Below are 20,879 nucleotides of genomic sequence, written 5' to 3'. Positions count from 1 at the left end.
GCTTTCCCCACCTGGCAGTCTTCCGGCGGTGGAGCGCCTGGGTCAGGTGAGAGGGCGGCCCCCGCACCGCCACGAGACGCACCCCCTGTGGCCAGCGCACTGTCGCACCGACGTGGCCGGCGCAGTAGCCGCGCACGTGTGTGGCCACAGGTCGGCGCGGGGACTCGCGGGGGTCTCCGGCTCCTCCCGGAGACCTGGGGCCAGGGTGCCAGCTGGCCTGGAGCCTCGGGAACCCTAGTTGGAGAAGCTGAGCAGATGAGCCCGGCCGAGGGGGGCTGGGTCACGGCGAGGGGGCGGCCGGGCGCGCGCGCCAGCAGCCGCTCGGGCCGCGGGGGCGCGCCTGGGCGGGGAAGGGATGGGGGCGGGGTGGGGGCAGCCCTTTCCCAGCCGGTAGCGGGGGCAGAGTCGCTGTTGCCCTTTTAAGCCGCCCGGCCGCCGCCGCCTTCTCCGGCGCGTGGAGTCGGTTACAAAGGGCGCAGTCGACGAGGCCACGGCATCCCCCGCCATTTTCCCGCCCCGATCAGACACGGGTCGCGGCGGCCGGGAGAGGCGGAGCCGCGGGAGTGCGGCCCGGGCCGGCCCCGCGGGGCGGTCGCGGCCGTGACGGCGGCTCCGGGCCCGGCTCCCTTTCCGCCCCCCTTCCGCCGGAGATGAAGGGAAGATGTCCGTGTCAGGGCTCAAGGCCGAGCTGAAGTTCTTGGCGTCCATCTTCGACAAGAACCACGAGCGATTTCGCATCGTCAGCTGGAAGCTGGACGAGCTGCACTGCCAGTTCCTGGTGTCACCGCCGCCGGCGCCGCCCGGCTGCCCGCACTCGCCGCCGCCGCCGCCGCTCACCCTCCACTGCAACATCACGGTGAGGCGCCCAGCTGCTGCCCCGCCGGGAGAGGCGCGGGCGCAAATGGGGGCGCCCCGAGTCCCTGGACAAAGGGGAGCCGGGCCCGGGAGAGGCCCCTCTAGTCTCCGGGCGGGGCGGGGCGGGGCTGCCCGGGCCCGCCCCTTCCCTGGTGAGTGGCCTGGCTGGCCCGGCAGAGGCTGGGGTGGGAGGCTGAAGGCGCGTTTCGCCGGCGCGTCCCGCGGGGCTCGAACTGATGGTCTTTCTCGGCCCCCGTCGCCGCGCCCCGGGGTGGGAGTCCGTGGCGCGCTGGAGCCCTAGTCAGTTGCCGTGGCCGCTCGCGGCGGGTCGGGTATATGAACTCTGGCTGTTTGAGTCCAGGCAGAGAAGGGAAGAGACCCTCAAGTGTGTGTGTATGTGTGTATTTTCCCTTCAAGTTTTAATGCCTCATTCTCCAGTCAGGTTTCCCTCGTCCCCGCTTATTCAACCAATTCTTTTCTAAAGTTTGTGTTTAAAGAAAACTACCGTTGAAAACGGATTCATTTAAGGGAAAAAAAGTTTAGAATGCAGCCTGTGATACTATTTGAATTCTCCCCTTCCCCTGGCCTGGCCGCACGCTATGGCGTTTTTTGTTTTTGTTTTTGAAGGCGCATTGTACTGCGGCAGGTGTTGTTGTGGTTGAATATAAAGGTAGCCCCTTCAGTGTGGAAGTCTTTGATATTATTAATAGGTGAAAGGAGGTCCGTGTCCCAGTCTACTGTCCAGAAAGGTCATTTCATGTTACAAAGTTGAAAAGAGACGTAAAGTTCACTCTTTAAACTGAAAGTTCATTCGAAACCCACGGTAATCCCTTTGGCAAAATAGTTGAAGTATTAAATAAGTTTTATTTATTAAAAAACGTATGATGAGTCTGTTTATTGTGAAATTGAATGAGGTTATTGGTCCATACTGTAGAAAATGCACTTTATGACAGGAATCAAGGTGGTAGTTTCACGTTTTTCTTTTAATATGGCTAAAGCCAGATCTGGCGTCTTCTTTCTTCCGTTAAGTATGTCCTGGACTGCCTACTGTGTGTTTAGTACTTCAGCAGAGTCAGAGTTTGCAAGGGCCTTGAAATTATGATAATTTAACCTTAAAATAGTTATCAGAATACTTAGGGGAGAAGGTGTGCAGTTCTGGGGAAAAAAAAATGAACAGTATAATCAAGTGCTCACCTGCAGTGAGATTTAAACACTTGTTTCATTGGAGCCACTGGGGTTGCAAAACTGTAGGGTGCATCCCCTGCTTTCAGAACTCAGCTTTCATTGAAGTAAGAGTATAAAAAGTGTTTTTTGGGACTTGGAGTTGTCATACATGATATTTCAGGGTAAGATGCTGGACATTATATATCCTGCCATAACCCACTGAATGGACTGGGGGAGAGTGTGAACTACAGGGTAAACTATTATCCATGTGGTGCAGCAGTGCTCCAAAATGTGTTTGCCGAGCGCGGTGAGTGTGCCACAATGATGGGGGAGGTTGTTGTTGGTGTGGGAGGAATAGGGGTGGGGGGTATAGGGGAACCTCTTACGTTTTTTAATGTAACATTCTGTATGACCTATTAACTTTAATAAAAAAGTGTTAAAAACAAAACAAAACAAAAACAACAAAGTATGACCAGTATATTAGGTTATCATGAATAGTTTTATGAAAACCGCAGGAAACAGTTTTGACTGAGGTGCAGGGAGGTTCAGGAAAGGACAGGATGACACTGGAGCTGGGCTTCCACAGGTGAGTAGAATTATGGAAGGGGATGGATTGAAAGGGCATTTCAGGCAGAGGGAACTCAACCCCAAAAGACTCAAGTTTGAGAAGCCTCTTTTCCTTTGAGAGTGGAAAAGTTGTGGCACTTGAGGCTAGACAAAACTTCAAGGGGAAGATGGGATTTGACTTTGATGGTTTGAAGAAAACCCAGGATATGAGCTGGTAAAGGGGAAGATTTTCTTGGAATGAGACCCAAGAAGTAGTAGTGAGCATTAAACTGGTGATAATGAGAGGGGCCTGAATGGCTTGTAGAGTGATTATTCTGGTAGAAGTTGGGGTATGAGCCCAAAAAGGTAGGGCTAGCTTGAATAATAGGAGACTGAATTTATAGCTAGTGGGGAGCCACTACAGTAACTCTAGTAAGTAGGAAAACCTGTCTGGCTTCTAGGGCTAGAAGTGGTTCTTTGTGGTGGGTGGCATTAGGGAATGTTGTGTGTGGCTTTTGGTTATCCCAATGTGGTGGTGGTGGTGTTGCCATGCTGGCATTTAGTGCCAGGGGTATGGGGATGCCAAGTGTCTTGTGGTGTTCAGGCAGTCTGGCACAACAATGAATTGTGCCATCTGAAATGCCCTCATTGAAAACCACATTGTAGGTTGTTAGGAGTCAGCTGCAAAACTATTAAGTGATGACCTGGGTAGGGTAGTGGCAAAGGAAATGGAGCAGAGTGAATTAGAGACAGCAAAAGGAGGATCTGGTGTATATTGGTACTGCTTGTAGAAACTATTAAAATTGACATGCTGGTGAAATATGACAGACATCAGAGGATAATTGTAGATGCTTTAGTGTATACAAACTATACGAGTGTGTATTAACATTTTATGGAAAAGCATCAAACATACACAAAAGTTGAACAATATTGTGAACCTCCATGGGCCCAGCCTCAACAGTGATAAACCTTTTGGCCCATCTTATTTCACTCTGTACCCTACCTCTGATTATTTTGAAGGAGATCCCAGACATACCACTTCATCTGTAATTATTTCAGAATGCAACTAAAGCATAAATCCATCCGAAGTGTAGAAAGATAGACTCCTTAAACATGAATGAGTGTTTTGATAAAATGGCTTGCATATATTGTTATCATTTACTTAGAGGGGAAAGAACAAGGACAAAATGGGGTTGGATTTCAAAATGTTTTTGTGATTTGATACTCTCTAAAAAGTTGTAACTCTTAAACAAAAAATGAGTTTGTCCTGTTTTATAACTTTTCCTCTTTAAGTAACAGCTCAAATATATATTGAAGTCTTCTACATATCAAAGCCTGCTTCCCTCATGTGCAAAGAGCATCCCTATATAGTTTCTGTAATGTTTGAGTGAGTGGTATCTTACTGGTGGTTGTTTCCTTACACGCTTGCATGCCAGATTCTGAAGAACCATTTTCTTCCAGGGCTCTGCACCACCTGTTTTTCCCATGTGGAATGAGCCCCTGATTCCCACCCCTGACCCTATCCCAATATGTTGTTTCATGTCTGACCATCCCATAAGGCGCTCCTGGATCATACACAGTTCATGCTGATATTTCCCCTTCCCTACCTTATGTAGTCTTTACAGTTTGCTGCTTTGGTTTTGTTTTCCTATGTTCTGTTGTAATAATTTTGGGTGCTGTAGCAGTTTGATATTATTGATGAATTCCGAAAAGAAATATTGAATTATGCTTATAATCTGATCTGTACATGGGCATGATTGAATTATGATTAAGGTGTTGAGTTCCCACCCTTTGGTGGATGGGGACTCACAGATAAAAGGCATGGCAAAGAACAGAGTCGAGGGTTTCTGATGTTGGAGTTTTGGAGTTTGATGCTGAAGACTTAAGCTGGAGCCCTGGGAAGTCAGCCCCAGAAAGAAAGGAGCCTTGAACCCAGAGAAAAGCAAGCTCCAGGAACATAGGAACCCAGGAAGCCTGAACCCTCGCAGATGTCGGCAGCCATCTTGCTCCAAATAGACTTTGGTGAGGGAAGTAACTTTTGCTTTTTGGCTTGGTATGTGTAAGCTCCTACCCCAAATAAATACCCTTTATAAAAACCAACCAATCTCTGGTATTTTGCATCAGCACCCCTTTGGCTGACTAATACAGAATTTGGTGCTGAGAAAAGTGGGGAAGTGCTTTTTCAATTAACGAAAAGCTGGAAAGGTTTTATAAATGGGTAAGGTGTATTTTTTGCAGGAATTGTGAGATGCTTGGTGGAAAAGGCCTAGAACGCTTTGAAGAGGCTGTTGATAGCAATGTGGATGCTAAATAGACTTCTTATGATACCTTAAAAGTAAATGATAGAGGAAAGGCGATCCGTGTTTTAAAGTTGCAGAGAATTTAGCAAGATTAACTTCTGGTGTTTTATGGAAGGCAGAATTTGAAAATGGTGAGCCTAGGCATTTAGCTGAAGAAATTTCCAAAGTAAACCCGGAGAATGCGGCTTGGCTTCTGCTTACTGCTTATAGCAAAATGCTAGATGAGCAGGATAAGCTGAAAACTCAATTGTTGGGCACAAAGAAAACAGAAACTCATTCTGAAAATTCCAAGCCTCTGGAAATCAGGCTCCCAGATGAAAGTGCCCTGTTGGAGGACTTAACTAAACTTGGAACTTGTAAATCAGGAGGGAAGATGCAGTTATGTTGGAAAGACTTGTGGAAAGTCTTAATGTCTGATGGCTTGGACCCCTGCATGCTAAACCAACAGAGTTTTTGAGAGAACTATATGAACAAAACCACTGTCAGCCTGGAATAAAAAGGCCATGGAAAGGAGAGATTGAAGGAGAAACAGCTTTAAGAGGAAAACCATAGAAGCTGAGATGTGGAATTCAGACATCACCTTGGGCCAAGAAAGGAACCCCACCCATGTGTACAAAGAGGATGAGTTTGCCCCAGCAGTTGAAGAGGGTGGATGTTCCTGTCCAATGTTCTGGGAGAGTTTTGCTGCCCCAGGGTACAGAGAGGGTGGGGCATATTCCCCAAGGATTAGGGCGGTTAAGGTCAGCACCCCACAGGCCTGGGAGGGGTTGACCTGTCCCCCAAAGGTTAGGGAAGGCCGGTGGTCAACTTGTTGCTCTGAGAGGGTTGAGCCTGTATGCCAAAGGTTAGGGGGAATGTTGTTTTTAATCACTGTACTAGGGAGGGTAAGACACTTAACACAAATATTGGGTAAGGTGTGGCAATCATCCCAACACTCTTGGAGGGAGAGTCCGGAGCTTGTTCCACACCCAAATGCTTGATGAGGGTGGAACCGAGAAAATGGCCATTGGTCAAGACTGTGGAAAGTGTGGGTCCCCATATGGCCCCAGGGTGAAGAATCCATCCTTTTAAGAATGACTCTCAGGAAATGTACTTGGCCCAGTGGTTAGGGCGTCCGTCTACCACATGGGAGGGCCCCAGTTCAAACCCCGGGCCTCCTTGAGCCGTGTGGAGCTGGCCCATGCGCAGTGCTGATGCTTGCAAGGAGTGCCATGCCACGCGGGGGTGTCCCCTGCATAGGGGAGCCCCACTTGCAAGGAGTGTGCCCCTTAAGGAGAGCTGCCCAGCGTGGAAGAAAGTGCAGCCTGCCTAAGAATGGCGCCACCCACATGGAGAGCTAACACAACAAGATGACTCAACAAAGAGAGACACAGATTCCCGTGCCGCTGACAACAAGAGAAGCGGACAAAGAAACAAGAGGCAGCAAATAGACACAGAAAACAGACAACCAGAGCGGGGGCGGGAGGGGAGAGAAATAAATAAATCAATAAATCTTAAAAAAAAAAAAAGAATGACTCCTAGACTTTGAAATCGAATGGCGAATTTTCTGCAGGTTTACTGAACTGTAGAGGACCCTTGACTCATGTTTCCCTCCCAATTTCTCCTTATTGTAATGAAAATGTTTATCCTATGTCTGTCCATTTGTGTATTGGAAACAGATAAATTGTTTTGTAAGTTTCAAAGGTCTATAGCAGACAGGACTTTGCCCCAAGACAAACTATTTCTTTAAATTGATTATGATATGATTTAGTACTTGTATTGTAACCGATTCAAGGTTTTTTTTGAATATTGTAATGTCCTTTTGGAATTCAGAGGGTGGAGTGTAGCAGTTTGATGTTATTGATGAATTCTAAAAAGAAATATTGGATTATGCTTGTCATCTGATCTGAATGAGAGCATGACTGAGTTATGATTAGGGTATTGAGTCCCCACCCCTTCATGGCATAAAAGGCATGACAAAGAACAGAGTTGAGGGTTTCTGATGTTGGAGTTTTGATGTTGGAGTTTGATGCTGAAGACTTAAGCTGGAGCCCTGGGAAGTCAGCATGCAGAGGAAAGAGAAGCCAGCTCCAGGAAGGAAGGATCCTTGAACCCAGAGAAAAGCAAGCCCCAGGAACGTAGAAACCCAGGAAGCCTGAGGAAGCCTGAACCCTCGCAGACGTAGGCAGCTATCTTGTTCTAAATAGACTTTGGTGAGGGAAGTAACTTATGCTTTATGGCCTGGTATCTGTAAGCTCCTACCCCAACTAAATACTCTTTATAAAAACCAATCAATTTCTGGTATTTTGTATCAGCACCCCTGTGGTTGACTACTACAGGTGTCTAAATCTTTTCTTTTGTCTATTACCTTTTTTTTTACTTCTTTTTTAGTGGTGAGGGAAGAGTATTCTATACTTTTGCTTTTTTCCTTTCACTCAGTTATTTGTTCAGTAAAAATTCTATTGACTATATGGCCACTATCCTGGCTATATTCTGTTTGAACAAAAATCTTAACCATCTATGTAAATAAACTGCCATAGTTTGTGGGAAGTGCAGAGATAACATTATGAAAGTATCATGGTATGTATTTTTCTACATATTTTATAAATATGTAAAAGAAGGTGTCATCGGTTGTTCATAAATATTTAAAAGGTCACTGAGGGCTCCATTGGAAACCTGTACTTGGACTTCATATGAAAGACAGTGATAGAAATAAAAACAACAAAACAGATTTCTTCCTCTCTGGGCTATGGTAATTGAGCTAATTTTTTTCTTGTTTTATTTATAAATTTGTTCTGATCTTAAATATGAAGGAAAAGTGATATTTTTCAACTTCAAGAGTCTTTATTGCTTGTTTTCTGTAAATTGACGATATGAAGATTGTCTAGCATGCAGATTTAACTACTTTTTCTTTTTTGGTATACATCTAATTTCCATTCAGTGGTAACATCACATTGTTACGATTACACCTAAAGGCAAAGCAGCTTGTTTCAATAACCTATATAGCTTTATTGGGAGTGAGTATATAGTTTTCTTTCAGTCCTTTTGAAACATTTAACATAACTCAGCAACTCCGTTACTCCTTTTATGGACTTTTTGGCATCTGGGAACCCATGATAGGAAATCACTGTTTTAGAGTGAACAATTTCCCCTAGGAGGTAAATGAGCTGGTAAATAAATAAAACCTCAGTCTTTATTTTTTTGTGTAGCATTAATCATTACTCTTTGTGCATGAGAAGCTATTGAGCAGGCTTCTTTTGGTGGAACATGTTTTTGTTTAGATAAATTTCATCACTGCCAAGAATCCCTCCTTCCCTTTCACAGTAAGATACTAATAATTAAAAAATGTTAGCATTCTGAATCTATGAGGGAGAGAGAGAGGTGTTAGTTTGTACATAGTAGTTGAGACCTTATGCAAATCAATTCTTGTACAGTGTTTCTTTGTAAAATAATGTCCTTGAAAACATGTATAGAAAGCTTTTTGACAGTGTTCTCTACAAATGTAAAAGTGATGGGTGTCGTTTTTCGTTAAATAACACTTTATTTTGAAAGTGCTTTGTAACAGCTTTACATGGTAAATAAGACAATGCCATTCACTTTTTTCTTACCTTTAGACTGCTATAAAGTCCAGCCAGTTGTACAAAGGAAAAAATAAAATTTAACTAAGGAGCCTAAGTCCTTTTCTTTGGTCTTTTCATCTGGGACAGTTACCTTTCCAAATTGAACTTTTGGATGAGTCACTTGGAAATATTAGAGTGGTTGCATTAAGTACCTAAGTGGTGCTTTCAGGCCAGAAAGAATCATTGTTTTCATTTGACCAATTTAAAATATAGGGTCAGATTCTGAGCAGTTATCTGTCTTCCTTCTTTTCCATTTTTATGTCCTTTCTTGAAAGGAACAGATAGATATATGAAGAGGCAACTCAGGAATCCCTTTTATGAATGTGTATGATGTATCCCTTAGTAACTTTATAGTTTTTTTTTTTGGTTAAACTTCTGTAGACCTGGTAAAGGATAATATTAGATAGGTGAGGGGTGGGGATTTTTTTTTTTTTTAGGGAGGAACCAGGGGATTGAACCCTGAACCTTGTACATGCAAAGCAGGTGCTCAACCACTGAGCCACACCCGCTCCCCCGACTTAAATAATTGACATCACTGCCCAATGTAAAGCTTTACTATAGACTAAGAGTAATAAAGCAGGGTCCCCGGGGATGAGCCTCCCTGGCACCGAGGGACCACTACCACATACCAGCTGAAGATACAACTAGAAAATGACCTTGAATTAAAGGTTCAATACGGATCAGCAGAATATCCCTGTCTACATATAATAACATGACTTCAAAATGCTGATTGACCTAATGTAAGGGGGAAATGGAAAGGAGAAATGAGATTATAAGGCTATGAGTCTCTAAAAAAGAGTCTGGAGGTTGTCAGAAGGAATGCCCTTATGCACAACTGAGCAGAGTCTGAGAGACAGATAAAGTAGATACAACCCCAGGTATTGGTTCTTTTGAGGGATAAAGAGACCCACGGGTTCTATGGTCATGGCAGATGGGGTTCACTGCCATGGCAGATGGCCCTTCTTTGGAGCCTGTGTTTCTACGTGATGGAATTGGACTCAGAGGGGATCTCTTTTCACAAGACTTCCATGCTACTTTATTGGAATTGTAATAGGTGCTGGGGTTTAAGATATATTTAGGGGATTTGAATCTCTGGACTGATAATATGACACCCAGGCCCAGAGCCTCAACAGACTTCAGCTCCTACACTTTGATTTATTGGACTTACCCCACTCAGCTAACATGGAGTTGAAGAAGGTCAACCACCACACCGTGGAGCCTAGAGTGTCTACAACTGAAAGCAGGAGGAGTGCATCCAGTATCCATATGGAATCTAAGCCCCCACTTGACATAGATGTGCAATGGACACAACTAATCCAATGTCCACAGAGAAAATGTGGAATGGGTGTGGGAAGGGTAGCCATGGTGGCTGCTGGGTTTGGGGAATGGGAGGAAGAGATGAGATGTGGAGCCGGTCTTGGGACGTCGAGTTGACCTGGGTGGTGTTTCACGGACAATTATGGGACATTGTAGATCCCCCCAGGGCCCACTGGATGGAACGTGGGAGAGTGTGGGCCATGATGTGGATCATTGACTATGGGGTGTAGTGATGCTCAGAGATGTTCTTACCAGGTGCAATGGATGTGTCACGATGATGGGAGCAAGTGTTGCTGTGGGGGGAGTGGGGGGTGGGGGCGGTGGGGTTAAATGGGATCTCATATTTTTTGAATGTAATTTTTAAAAATAAATAAATAATTAAACAAACAAACAAACAAAAACCAAAAGGCCATTCCCTGCTCCTAAAAAAAAAAAATAAAGCAGGGTCCCTTTTTCAAAGGTCATTTTAGCAATGTTCTGTACTCTCTTCTAAAAGATTGATCATTCTGAAAGACTTAAAATAGACAAGGCAGACTCAGAACCTAGGAGACCATCCAGTGTATTCTATCGTTTATGTGGCTCAAATCCTCTAGTGAAGTCCTCAGTGCCTTTGCTTTCCTTCATCAGTTCACTTAAAATAATGTTCTGAATAACTAATTTGCTAACTATCTTTGTATAAGTAAACATTTCAGATCACAGGGTATGTATGCATTTTTCTTTTAGCACGCTTTCCTGTTTTTATTCTGTTCTGTGGGCTCAGAGCATGTTAGATACTTGTTTGCTTGTAAAATGATTAGCTGGGAGCAATTTTTTTTTTGTATCTTGTGTTATGTTGTCAGAGCACTTATAATTTTATTAAGTGTTGTCTGGTAATTCTTATTTCAGTTTAATTCTCCACATTTATCTAAACATCGAAGTGTGAAAGTAATGTGGTTTACAGCTGGTCTTCAGGAGACTCACAACTTCTATACCTTTGAACCGTCAATAAAAAGTATGTTTGGGAAACAGATGTGGCTGAAGTAGTTGGGCTCTTGTTTACCATATAGAGGTACAGGGTTTGATGCCCAGGGTCCCCTGGTGAAGGCAAGCTGGCCTACACTGTGAGCTGGCTCACGTGGAGTGCCAGCTTACGCGAGAGTGCCATCCGGCTCAGGAATGCCGCCCCGCGCGAGAGTGCCAGCTGACGTGGAGAGCTGGTGCAGCAAGATGATACAACAAGAGACACAGGAAAGACAATGAAGAGACATAGCTGAACAGGGAGCAGAGGTGATGCAAGAGAATAATTGCCTCTCTCCCACTCTGGAGGGTCCTGGGATTGGTTCTCAGAACTGCCTAATGAGAATATAAGCAGACACAGAAGGAACACATAGCGAATGGTCACAGAGAGCAGACAATGGGGGGTGGAGGGAAAGAAAAATGAATAAATAAAAATCTTTTAAAAAGTATGTTTATCAATTACCAAAAAGTTATGAAATCCTTAGTGATGGCTATGGTCTGTCATTTGGAAAGATGCCAGAATCCGAGCATTCTGGCAGGCAATTTGTTAACTGATGCTTGAGATAGTCATATGTCTTGCTTTCTTTAATGGATTTATATAGAAAAATAGAGAAAGCTATTTTTGTACAAGATAAAAACTGCTTTTCTTAAGCAATGACAGGCAAAGAGGTTGGTTTGATTAACCTTGAATTGTGTTGCCCCAGATTGGGAAAGTCTTACGGTGGTAATGGTGGTGGTGATCGTGAACTTGTTTGAAATGTATCTACTTACCCTAGTCTTTATTGTGGTAGTTATATATACATTTTAATATCACTCTCTATTGAGTATGGGGTTCAAATTTTCTGTGAGATGTGACCAAATTTATATATGTACAATAATAATTCTGGTAATACCTATCTTGAAAGATTGTGTTTAAGTACAGTGTATGGCACATAGTAGGTTTTAGACTTTAAACTCTTTAGAGCTTAAGGTAAAAATTCAAAATGGATAGAATTTAAAAATTCTTTATGGGTGGCGGACTTGGCCCAGTGGTTAGGGCGTCCGTCTACCACATGGGAGGTCTGCGGTTCAAACCCTGGGCCTCCTCGACCCATGTGGAGCTGGCCCATGTGCGAGCTGGCCCATGTGCAGTGCTGATGTGCGCAAGAAGTACCGTGCCACACAGGGGTGTCCCCTGTGTAGGGGAGCCCCATGCGCAAGGAGTGCGCCCCGTAAGGAGAGCCACCCAGGGCGAAAGAAAGTGCAGCCTGCCCAGGAATGGTGCTGCACACACGGAGACCTGACACAACAAGATGACACAACAAAAAGAAACACAGATTCCTGTGCCGCTGACAACAACAGAAGCGGACAAAGAAGAAGACGCAGCAAATAGACACAGAGAACAGACAACTGGGGTGGGGGGGAGGGGAGAGAAATTAAAAAAAAAATTCTTTACAACTACTTTGATACAATATGAAGCCTTGATTTGGAAGGATCACAAGAGGTCATTTAAGTTGTTTTGTTGCTCAGTTCTTTTAGTGCTTTTCCTTATGAACCTATTATCAATTATAGCTTAATTTTTTGAGAATTATAATAGAAAATATTTTAAGTTTCTGTATCTATGATCATTGTGCTAAAATAAAGAGCAGTTTAGTGTCACTTAAAATTTTGTATGAAGAAGTTCATTTTAATATTGTATATTCTACAAAAACTAGGTCATTCAAAGACTAAGGAAACAGGCCAGTCTTTAGTTGAGATAATAAATGAGAATTACTTTATGAGGGAAGGGTTTTTCTCTGTGTTTATACTCGTGTGCTTTTCATTTTTTATTTTTATTTTTTGTTAGAGAAGTTGTGGGTGTACACAACAATCGTGTAAAATACAGAATTTCTATATACTACCCCACCACTAACACCTTTCATTGGTTTGGAACATTTGTTACAGTTGATGATAGCAATTTTTTGTAATTGTGCTTTTTCCCCCCAATAGTAGTTAACCTTTGTTACAGTTGATGAAAGATTATTAAAATAATAATATTTTAATATTACTGGGAAGTGGATGTTGCTCGCCTACTGATGGGAAGACCCGGGTTTGAACTCTGGGGCCTCCTGGTGAAAAAGAAGAAGAGGAAGTGTGCTTGTATGGCCAGCCAAGTGCCCAAATGGTGAGCCAGGTGCCCGCACAAGTGCCCGTGTGGTGAACCGAGTGCCCATGTGGCGAGCCAGTGCCCACACAGTGAGCCAAGTGCCTGTGTGGTGAACCAGTGCCTGTGCAGGTGAGTCATGCAGCAAGATGATGACACAACCAAAGAGAGAGGAAGGGGAAAGTCAATGTAAAGCACAGCATACAGGAGGAACTGAGGTGGCACAATTTATAGGGAACCTCTCTCCACATCAGAGGTCCCCAGGATCGAATCCTGGTGAGTCCTAGAGAAGAAAGACTAGAAGAGAAGACCAAAAAAAGAGAAACAGCTATAGAAGATCACATAGGGAATGAACACAGACAGCAAAAACAGCAGGGGTGAGGGAGGGGGAGGGGAAAAATAGTACTATTAACTATAGTCAGTTTTCATTACTGTATTTTTCCCATATACCACCCTATTTTTAATTTCTTGTGTTAGTGGTATTTGTTAGAATTCATGAATGAACATTCTTGTACTATTAGCTATAGTCCATCGTCTGTTATATAATCCTATGTTTTTTCATTTTATTTCTTTTTTATGAAGTTTTATTCACACACCCTATAATCCATCCAAAGTGTACAATCAGTGACTCAGTGTAATCACAGAGTTTTGCTTTCATCACCACAGTTTCAGAAAATTTTCATTGCTCCTAAAGAAAAGCCTTATAACCCTCTATTACTGACATTTAGCATTAGTGTGGTACCTTTGTTACAATTGATGGAAGAATATTAATAAATTACTATTTACTATAGTCCATTGTTTGCATTAGGTATGTTTTTTGCCCATATATCATACTATTACAAACACCTTGTAATAGTAATGTGCATTTGTTCTAATTCATGGAAGAACGTTTTATATTTATACTATTAACCACTTTCATTGTCCACAATTTTTGAGGGAAGGGCTTTTATTTATTTTTTCTGAGGTAACAGGGCTGGGAATTGAACCCAGGACTTGGTATGAGGGAAGCTGGCGTTCAACCACTGAGTCACATCGGCAATCCTGAGTTTTTTGTTTGTTTTTATTTTTCTGTTTTTAGGAGGCACCAGGAAACAAACCTGGGACCTCCCATGTGGGAAGCAGGTGCCCAACCACTTGCGCCACATCTGTCCTGAGGGAAAGTTTTTAAAATTATTATTTATTTATTAATTTCTCCCCACCCCCTCGTTGTTTGCACTTGCTGTGTCTGTTCGTCCTCCTTGTTTCTTTAGGAGGTAATGGGAACCAAACCTGGGACCTCCGATGTGGGAGTGAGGCACCTAATTGCTTGAGCCACCTCTATTCCCTGCTTTGTTGTATCTGTCATTGTTTTTCTTCTTTTATCTCTTTTGTGTCTACTTACTGCACCTGCCCATCATGCTAGCTCACTGACGTCTTTAGGAGGCACCAGGAACCTAACCAGAGACCTGTGTGGTAGGCAGGAGCCTAATTGCTTGAGCCACATCCACTTCCCCCGGGTTTTATGTTATACATTTGTAGAGTTGGTCCCATGTTAATGTATGTCATGTAAGAATCAGAGTGATCAACTCTGTTTTCAATATTGGGGGCTGGGGAAAGTATAACATATGAAAGTCAAAGATAATTTCATCCTACAAGCCTGAAAATGACTATGAAGCAGATAGAATGGAAGAGAAACAAAGGTCCTGAATAATTAGATACTTAGATAATCGTTCTGTATTTATTTAGGTCTTTAAAATTTTTATAAGGCGGCGGACTTGACCCAGTGGTTAGGGCATCCATCTACCACATGGGAGGTCCGTGGTTCAAACCCCAGGCCTCCTTGACCCGTGTGGAGCTGGCCCACGTGCAGTGCTGATGCGTGCAAGGAGTGCGCCCCATAAGGAGAGCTGCCCAGCATGACAGAAAGTGCAGCCTGCCCAAGAATGGCGCCGCACACACGGAGAGCTGACACAACAAGATGACCCAACAAAAAGAAACACATTCCCATGCCGCTGACAACAACAGAAGCGGACAAAGATGAGCACATAGACACAGAGAACAGACAACCGGGATCGGGGAGGGGAGGGGAGAGAAATAAAGAAATCTTAAAAAAAATTTTTTTTATAAGTTGCTAAAAAAGGGCACTGTAAGAAGAAACAGTGCCTGAATTTATATTGGGATTTTTGAGCACCATCCAGTGTTTAATAACTCATATTATTTTGAATAGGAATAAGAACACTGTCATTTCAAGATAAAGAAGATACAAAGCTTAGTTGTTAACCCTGCAAAAATTAAAAAACTTATAATAGGGAAGTGGACTTGGCCCAATGGATAGGGCGTCCGCCTACCACATGGGAGGTCCGTGATTCAAACCCCGGGCCTCCTTGACCCATGTGGACCTGGCCCATGCGCATCGTGCCCTGCCATGCAGGGGTATCCCCTGCATAGGGGAGCCCCACGCGCAAGGAGTGCACCCCATAAGGAGAGCCTCTCAGCGTGAAAGAAAGTGCAGCCTGCCCAAGAACGGTGCTGTACACACGGAGAGCTGACGCAGCAACATGATGCAACAAAAAATACAGATTCCCGGTGCTGCTGATAAGGACAGAAGCGGTCACAGAAGAGTGCAGCAAATGGACGCAGAGAGCAGACAACTGCAGGGGGGTGGGGAGAAATAAAAAAAATCTATAGTATAATAGAAAATTGAAAATGTTATTGCATAGGCTTAAATATTGGTCATCATTTTAGATGTCTTTCAAAATATGTTATCTTTAAAATATTAACACTGATCAAACCTTAAACATGATGCAGTGTTTGTGCTGAGGGTTAAGGTAAGTTTCCATGGATGGTGGTGGTAATGGTAGTGATGGATATTTTATAATGTCAGAGACAGGATGTTCTTATTGTAAGGAATTTAGAAACCAGATAAGCAAAACTGGGGGGAAAAGTCACCTATAATTCTACCACCAGAAAAGACTTAAAATTTTGATATATATCTTTCTGGTTATCTGGTCTTTTTTATTCCTCCCTTTACTTATGTATACTCCCTTTCCCCCACACTGACCCTCCCCTCCTTTAAAAAATATTTGTGTTAACATTTATGCATCATAAAATTGCCCATTTTAATCACTTTCAAGTATAAAATTTGGTAGCATTAATAATATTTACAATGTTGTGCTATCATCACCACCAACCATTGTGAAAACTTTTTTTATTACCCCAGAAATTTTTTACCCAAAAGCTCCCCACTCTCCCACCCTCTGCCTCCTCAGGCTCTGGTAACCGGTAATCTACTTTCAGTTTCTATATATTTGCTTATTCTAGATATTTCATATAGGTGAACTTACGCAATAATTTTCCTTTGATGTCTGGCTTATTTCACTCAATATAATTTCTTCATCTGGTTGTAGCATGTGTCAGAACTTAATTGTTTTTACAGGAGAATAATTCATTATATATATGTATACACATACTACATTTTGTTTATTCATTCAAGTGTTGGTGAACACTTAGGTTGTTTCTACCTTCTGGCTATTGTGAAAAATGATGCTATGGTTTCTCCTCCCCCTCCCCCGCTTTTTAAAAATTTTAAAAATCTGTTTTGTAATCTGTTTTTTTAATTCAGTGATATTGTAGATTCACCTACAGTGTCTTTATCTTTTGGTGTTATACTGTATGACCATATTATGGTATAATCAGTCATGACTGCTGATATTGAATGTATTAGTGGTTTCTTTTTCTTTTTTCTTTCTTTTTTTCTGTTTTAAATAATGCTTTGAACATCAATAGCTAGAGCTAAATCCTTGTTCAAATAGGTAATGTCCTTTGAAACATTCCTAGACATGTAATGGCTTTCAATTTTTATTGCTGAATTGGTTTTTGGAGATGTAACAAATTACACTATATAGGAACTTTTTTTTTTCTTCTGCGTTCCAGTTTTTATTTATCAGATTTGTAAAAATGTTAGCAAGTATGCAATGAAATGGGCATTTTCACAGTCATGGCAGAAAATATAAACATCAGTGACCCTCTAGAAAGCAATTTGGCTTCATGTAGTCTGTCTCTATTTGACAAGATGAATGATGGCTGCCCCAGGCTGGCCAACATTGTCCTTGTGATTCTGGATCTCCTAGAAAGAGGGCTCTTTCCAGATATTTCCAGCAAAAGCTTACAGAATATTCAAATTTGCTTGGTTTGAGCCTTTTGAGAGCTAATTACTGGGAGTGGGTTAGAATGATATGGAGTTCTTTGACCAAGTTCTGGGTCACAGAGGGAAGGAGGAAGCTGGGAGGGAGGTAGGAAGACCAGTTCCTATGGAACACGTGGGTTAACATAGAATTGTGAAGACATGTTTCTCCCAAGGAAGAAATTCTAGGTGAAAAAAAAAAAAAGGAGTTGGGGCAGCAGTTCTCAACATTTTTGGTGTCAGGATTCCTAAACTTTCTTAAAGATGTAATGAGGACCCCAATGAGCTTTTGTTTATGTAAGTTATGTCTATCAATATTTATTAGAATTAAAACATTCTTAAAATATTCATTAAAAATAAACCTATTACATGCTAATACAAATAACATTTTTATGAAATATAAATATTTTCTAAAACAAAAAGTTGGAGAATATGGCACAATTTTATGTTTTTTGCACATCTCTTTAATATCTGGTCCATTTGCTTCTGCATTCAATCTGTTGTGATATGTTGTGTTCATTGAAATATGTGAAGAAAATCCAGCCTCATACAGATTTTTGGTTAGAAAAAGGAGTATTTTAACAGCCTTTTTAGATAATTCAGGATATATATTTTTTGATACTCCACTAAAATTTGGTCTGTTTTGAACTTTGAATGATACATGATATATTGCCGTGCATCAGGCATCTGGAACATATTGGTTCGCTGAGATCTAAATATTGATACATTTCATTATACAGTATCAAAACATAATTTTCATTAACAGTATCATCAGAAGAGTATTGGGAAGCTGTCAAGCTCACAGTGGTAGATAGAAATTTTTCAGATTCTAATTTTTTGTTGAAAGCTTGATTTTTATGTTTATTATTCGCTATAAATACTGTACTTTGTTTTCCTTGAAACGATAGGCTCTCTTTCTCTCTCTCTCTCTCTCTCTCTTTTTTTAGCATCTTAAAAGCATCGTGGTGAAGAATAAAGTGGCGATCAAGTACAGTTTGGTGCCCCTGTCTTGATATGTGTTAGATACCATCAGTTTTATCCACCATTGCTTTTGTACCATTGGTGAAAATGTCAATACATTGAGAATGCAATTGTCTTAGTATTACTATACAAATAGTTTGGTCCCACTTTGAGAACTACTGACATGGGTGCTTAGACCTATATATCCCATCTTTTCACCTACAGGGTTAAAAAAAACCCTTATGTTAGATAGTAGCTGATCTCATTTGTTTATCTATTTACTTATTTATTTTGTAATTTTCCTACTATGATTTTGTAGGATTTCAGTCCAGAACAAGAGCTCATCTATTTTATTTTGCTTATGCAGAAGTTTACTAGACAAATACTAATCTCCACAATGAAGTCCTAAATTTAGTTTTTTCTTTTTAAAGGCAAAAGAAAATACAAAACTATAATAGTCGAAATGTTCTAGCTAGAGTGAAGAATTTGAAGAAAATGTAGTACTTCAAAGTGGTTTTCTTTAAGAAATGGGTTCATTCTGAAAGCAGTTTAGTTTTTAGCCTGTAAAGAGATTTGGGACACAGGAATAGTTGGAGGAATCAGAATGCAAAAATAATCTATTACTGAACAGATATAGTAATATCATTAATGATGCCCTACTTCAGTATAGTTTTTTTCTTTAAAGAACATTTGGTAAAATGTTAATAATTAGTTTGGGTGGCTTCAGCTATATTATAATTGAGATTATAGTTCTCAAAGCAATGCTTCTTTAAAACTGTTTTTGCAAAATTGTTTTTCCTTGACTTGAACCTAATCTGCAGCTAATATCTGATAATGACTTTTTCCAAATATATAATAGAAAGCAGTATAAATGAACAGAGTAAATGTCTGTGGGGGGAAAGCACATAATGCTTAGCCTTTTTTTCATCAACACACCTAATTGTGCTTTTTAAAAATGTAACATATATAGTGCCATTTCTTGCTAAGATTGGATAATGGAATAAAATATCAAAATTTTGTGGTGTTTGAATTAGTTACCTATGCTGTGTAACAAATTGCACAGATACTTAGCAACTTTAAACAGCAACCATTATCTGTATTTACCATTTCTGCAGGTCAGGAATCTGCATGGTTCAATGGGGTTCAGTAGCTCATGTTGCTCACAAGGTGGTAAAGGTGTTGGCTGAGGCTGTAGTTATCTCAAGAACCAACTAGGGGAGAATCTACTTCCAAGTTCACACACAGAATTGTTGGCAGGATTCATCTCACAGGCTGTTGAACAGAAGGCTTCCATGTCTAGCATGGTTTCCTTGTCATGTGGGCCTCTCCATAGGGTTGTTCACCACCACCTGTCAGTTACATTCCATCAAAAGAAGCAAATGAAAGAGCAGGTGAGGGTAAGCAAAATGGAAGTTATCTTTGTAACCCAATCTCAAAAGTTACTGGGACTACTCCTATTATTTTTTCCATATTCTACTTACTAGAAATGAGTCACTGGTTCAGGGGAGGGAATTATATGAGGGCGTGAATACCAGAAGGGGGACCATTTTACAGACTGCTTCCCATAATGTTCAAGAATAACCATTGACTCTCAGCTGTAGCACACAGCGGCTATACAGTGAGGATGGCTGCTTCAAAATCCAACTCCTATGACAAGCGAAAACTGAATGTAGCCCTTTGGAAACCCTACATTGCTGTTTGTTTTTTTAAAGATTTAAAAAATTTTTAATTTATTTCTCTCCCCTTCCCCGCCCTTCCCCCCGCCAGTTGTGTGCTCTCTGTGTCCATTTGCTGTGTGTTCTTCTGTATCCTCTTGTATTCTTGTCAATGGCACTGGGAATCTGTGTCTCTTTTCGTTGTATCATCTTGCTACATCAGCTCTTCAAGTGTGCGGCACCACTTATGGGCAGGCTGCACTTTTTCATGCTGGGCGGCTCTCCTTATGGGGCACACTCCTTGTGCATGGAGCTTCCCTACGCGGGGGACACCCCTGCGTGGCACGAGACTCCTTGCGCACATCAGCACTGTGCGTGGGCCAGCTCACCACGCAGGTCAGGAGGCCCTGGGTTTGAACCGTGGACCTCCTGTGTGGTAGGCAGACCTCTCTATCCGTTGAGCCAAATCTGCTTCCCTTTTTTATTTTTAATATTTATTTTTAATTCTTTTTTTTTTTAAAAGATACATAGACCACAAAAATGTTAAATTAAAAAATATGAGGTTCCCATATACCCTATGTTTGTTCTGTCTTTTAACACATGCTATATTTAGAGAATCTTAACCTCATTTAAGAAATATGTTCCTTTAGAAATTACATTTCCTTCCCTATAGTCTGAGAAGAGATAGAAAATTACTAGGAAAAAGGCAAATTAAATGAGATAGATTTTAAAGGGTCAATTTTTCTAAGAAAAAATCTCAAAGTAGCTTCTATACTTATATTACTCAGAAAGCAAGGAGTGTAGTTAGAAGAGGACTTTAAAAATTATTTTAGCATTTGTAAGCATTAAAAACATGTGCCTAAATATATACTCTGTGGCTTTAAAGATTCAAAATCAGACCTCATTTAGGTAAAGTTTACAAATAAAGGTTTAATATATTAAAAGGCCAAAGTAGTCCAGTTTTAACCTATAGATTATACTACAAGTTTGGATTATTTTGTTTGTTTGCTTTCTATGTTTTTCTTTTGGGTTTTGAGGGATTTATTGTGATTACAGATTTTAAAGCCTTTAAAAATGTGATGCAACTGGAGAAAGACCTTGAATAAAAGGGGGAAATGGTAAAGACAAATGAGTTTATATGGCTAAGAGATTTCAAAATGAGTTGGGAGGTCAAAGAAGGGGTTGCACTTACGCATGTCTCAG

General features: G+C 41.5%; 1 protein-coding gene across 1 annotated transcript in view; it reads left to right on the top strand.

Moving 5' to 3' along the window:
- The first annotated feature begins 449 nt into the window (after positions 1-449).
- Positions 450-20,879, top strand: part of UBE2Q2 (ubiquitin conjugating enzyme E2 Q2) — an 86,659-nt gene continuing 66,229 nt past the window's right edge. The window contains exon 1 of the mRNA XM_058294586.2: positions 450-856. Coding sequence (XP_058150569.1) covers positions 662-856 — 195 coding nt within the window. The 5' untranslated portion in view covers positions 450-661. The remainder of the gene's footprint in view (positions 857-20,879) is intronic.

The sequence above is a fragment of the Dasypus novemcinctus genome, chromosome 3 (genome assembly GCF_030445035.2).
Source record: "Dasypus novemcinctus isolate mDasNov1 chromosome 3, mDasNov1.1.hap2, whole genome shotgun sequence".
NCBI lineage: Eukaryota > Metazoa > Chordata > Mammalia > Cingulata > Dasypodidae > Dasypus > Dasypus novemcinctus.
The sequence above is the reverse complement of the archived record's forward strand: the minus strand, read 5'-3'. Positions and strand labels throughout refer to the sequence as shown.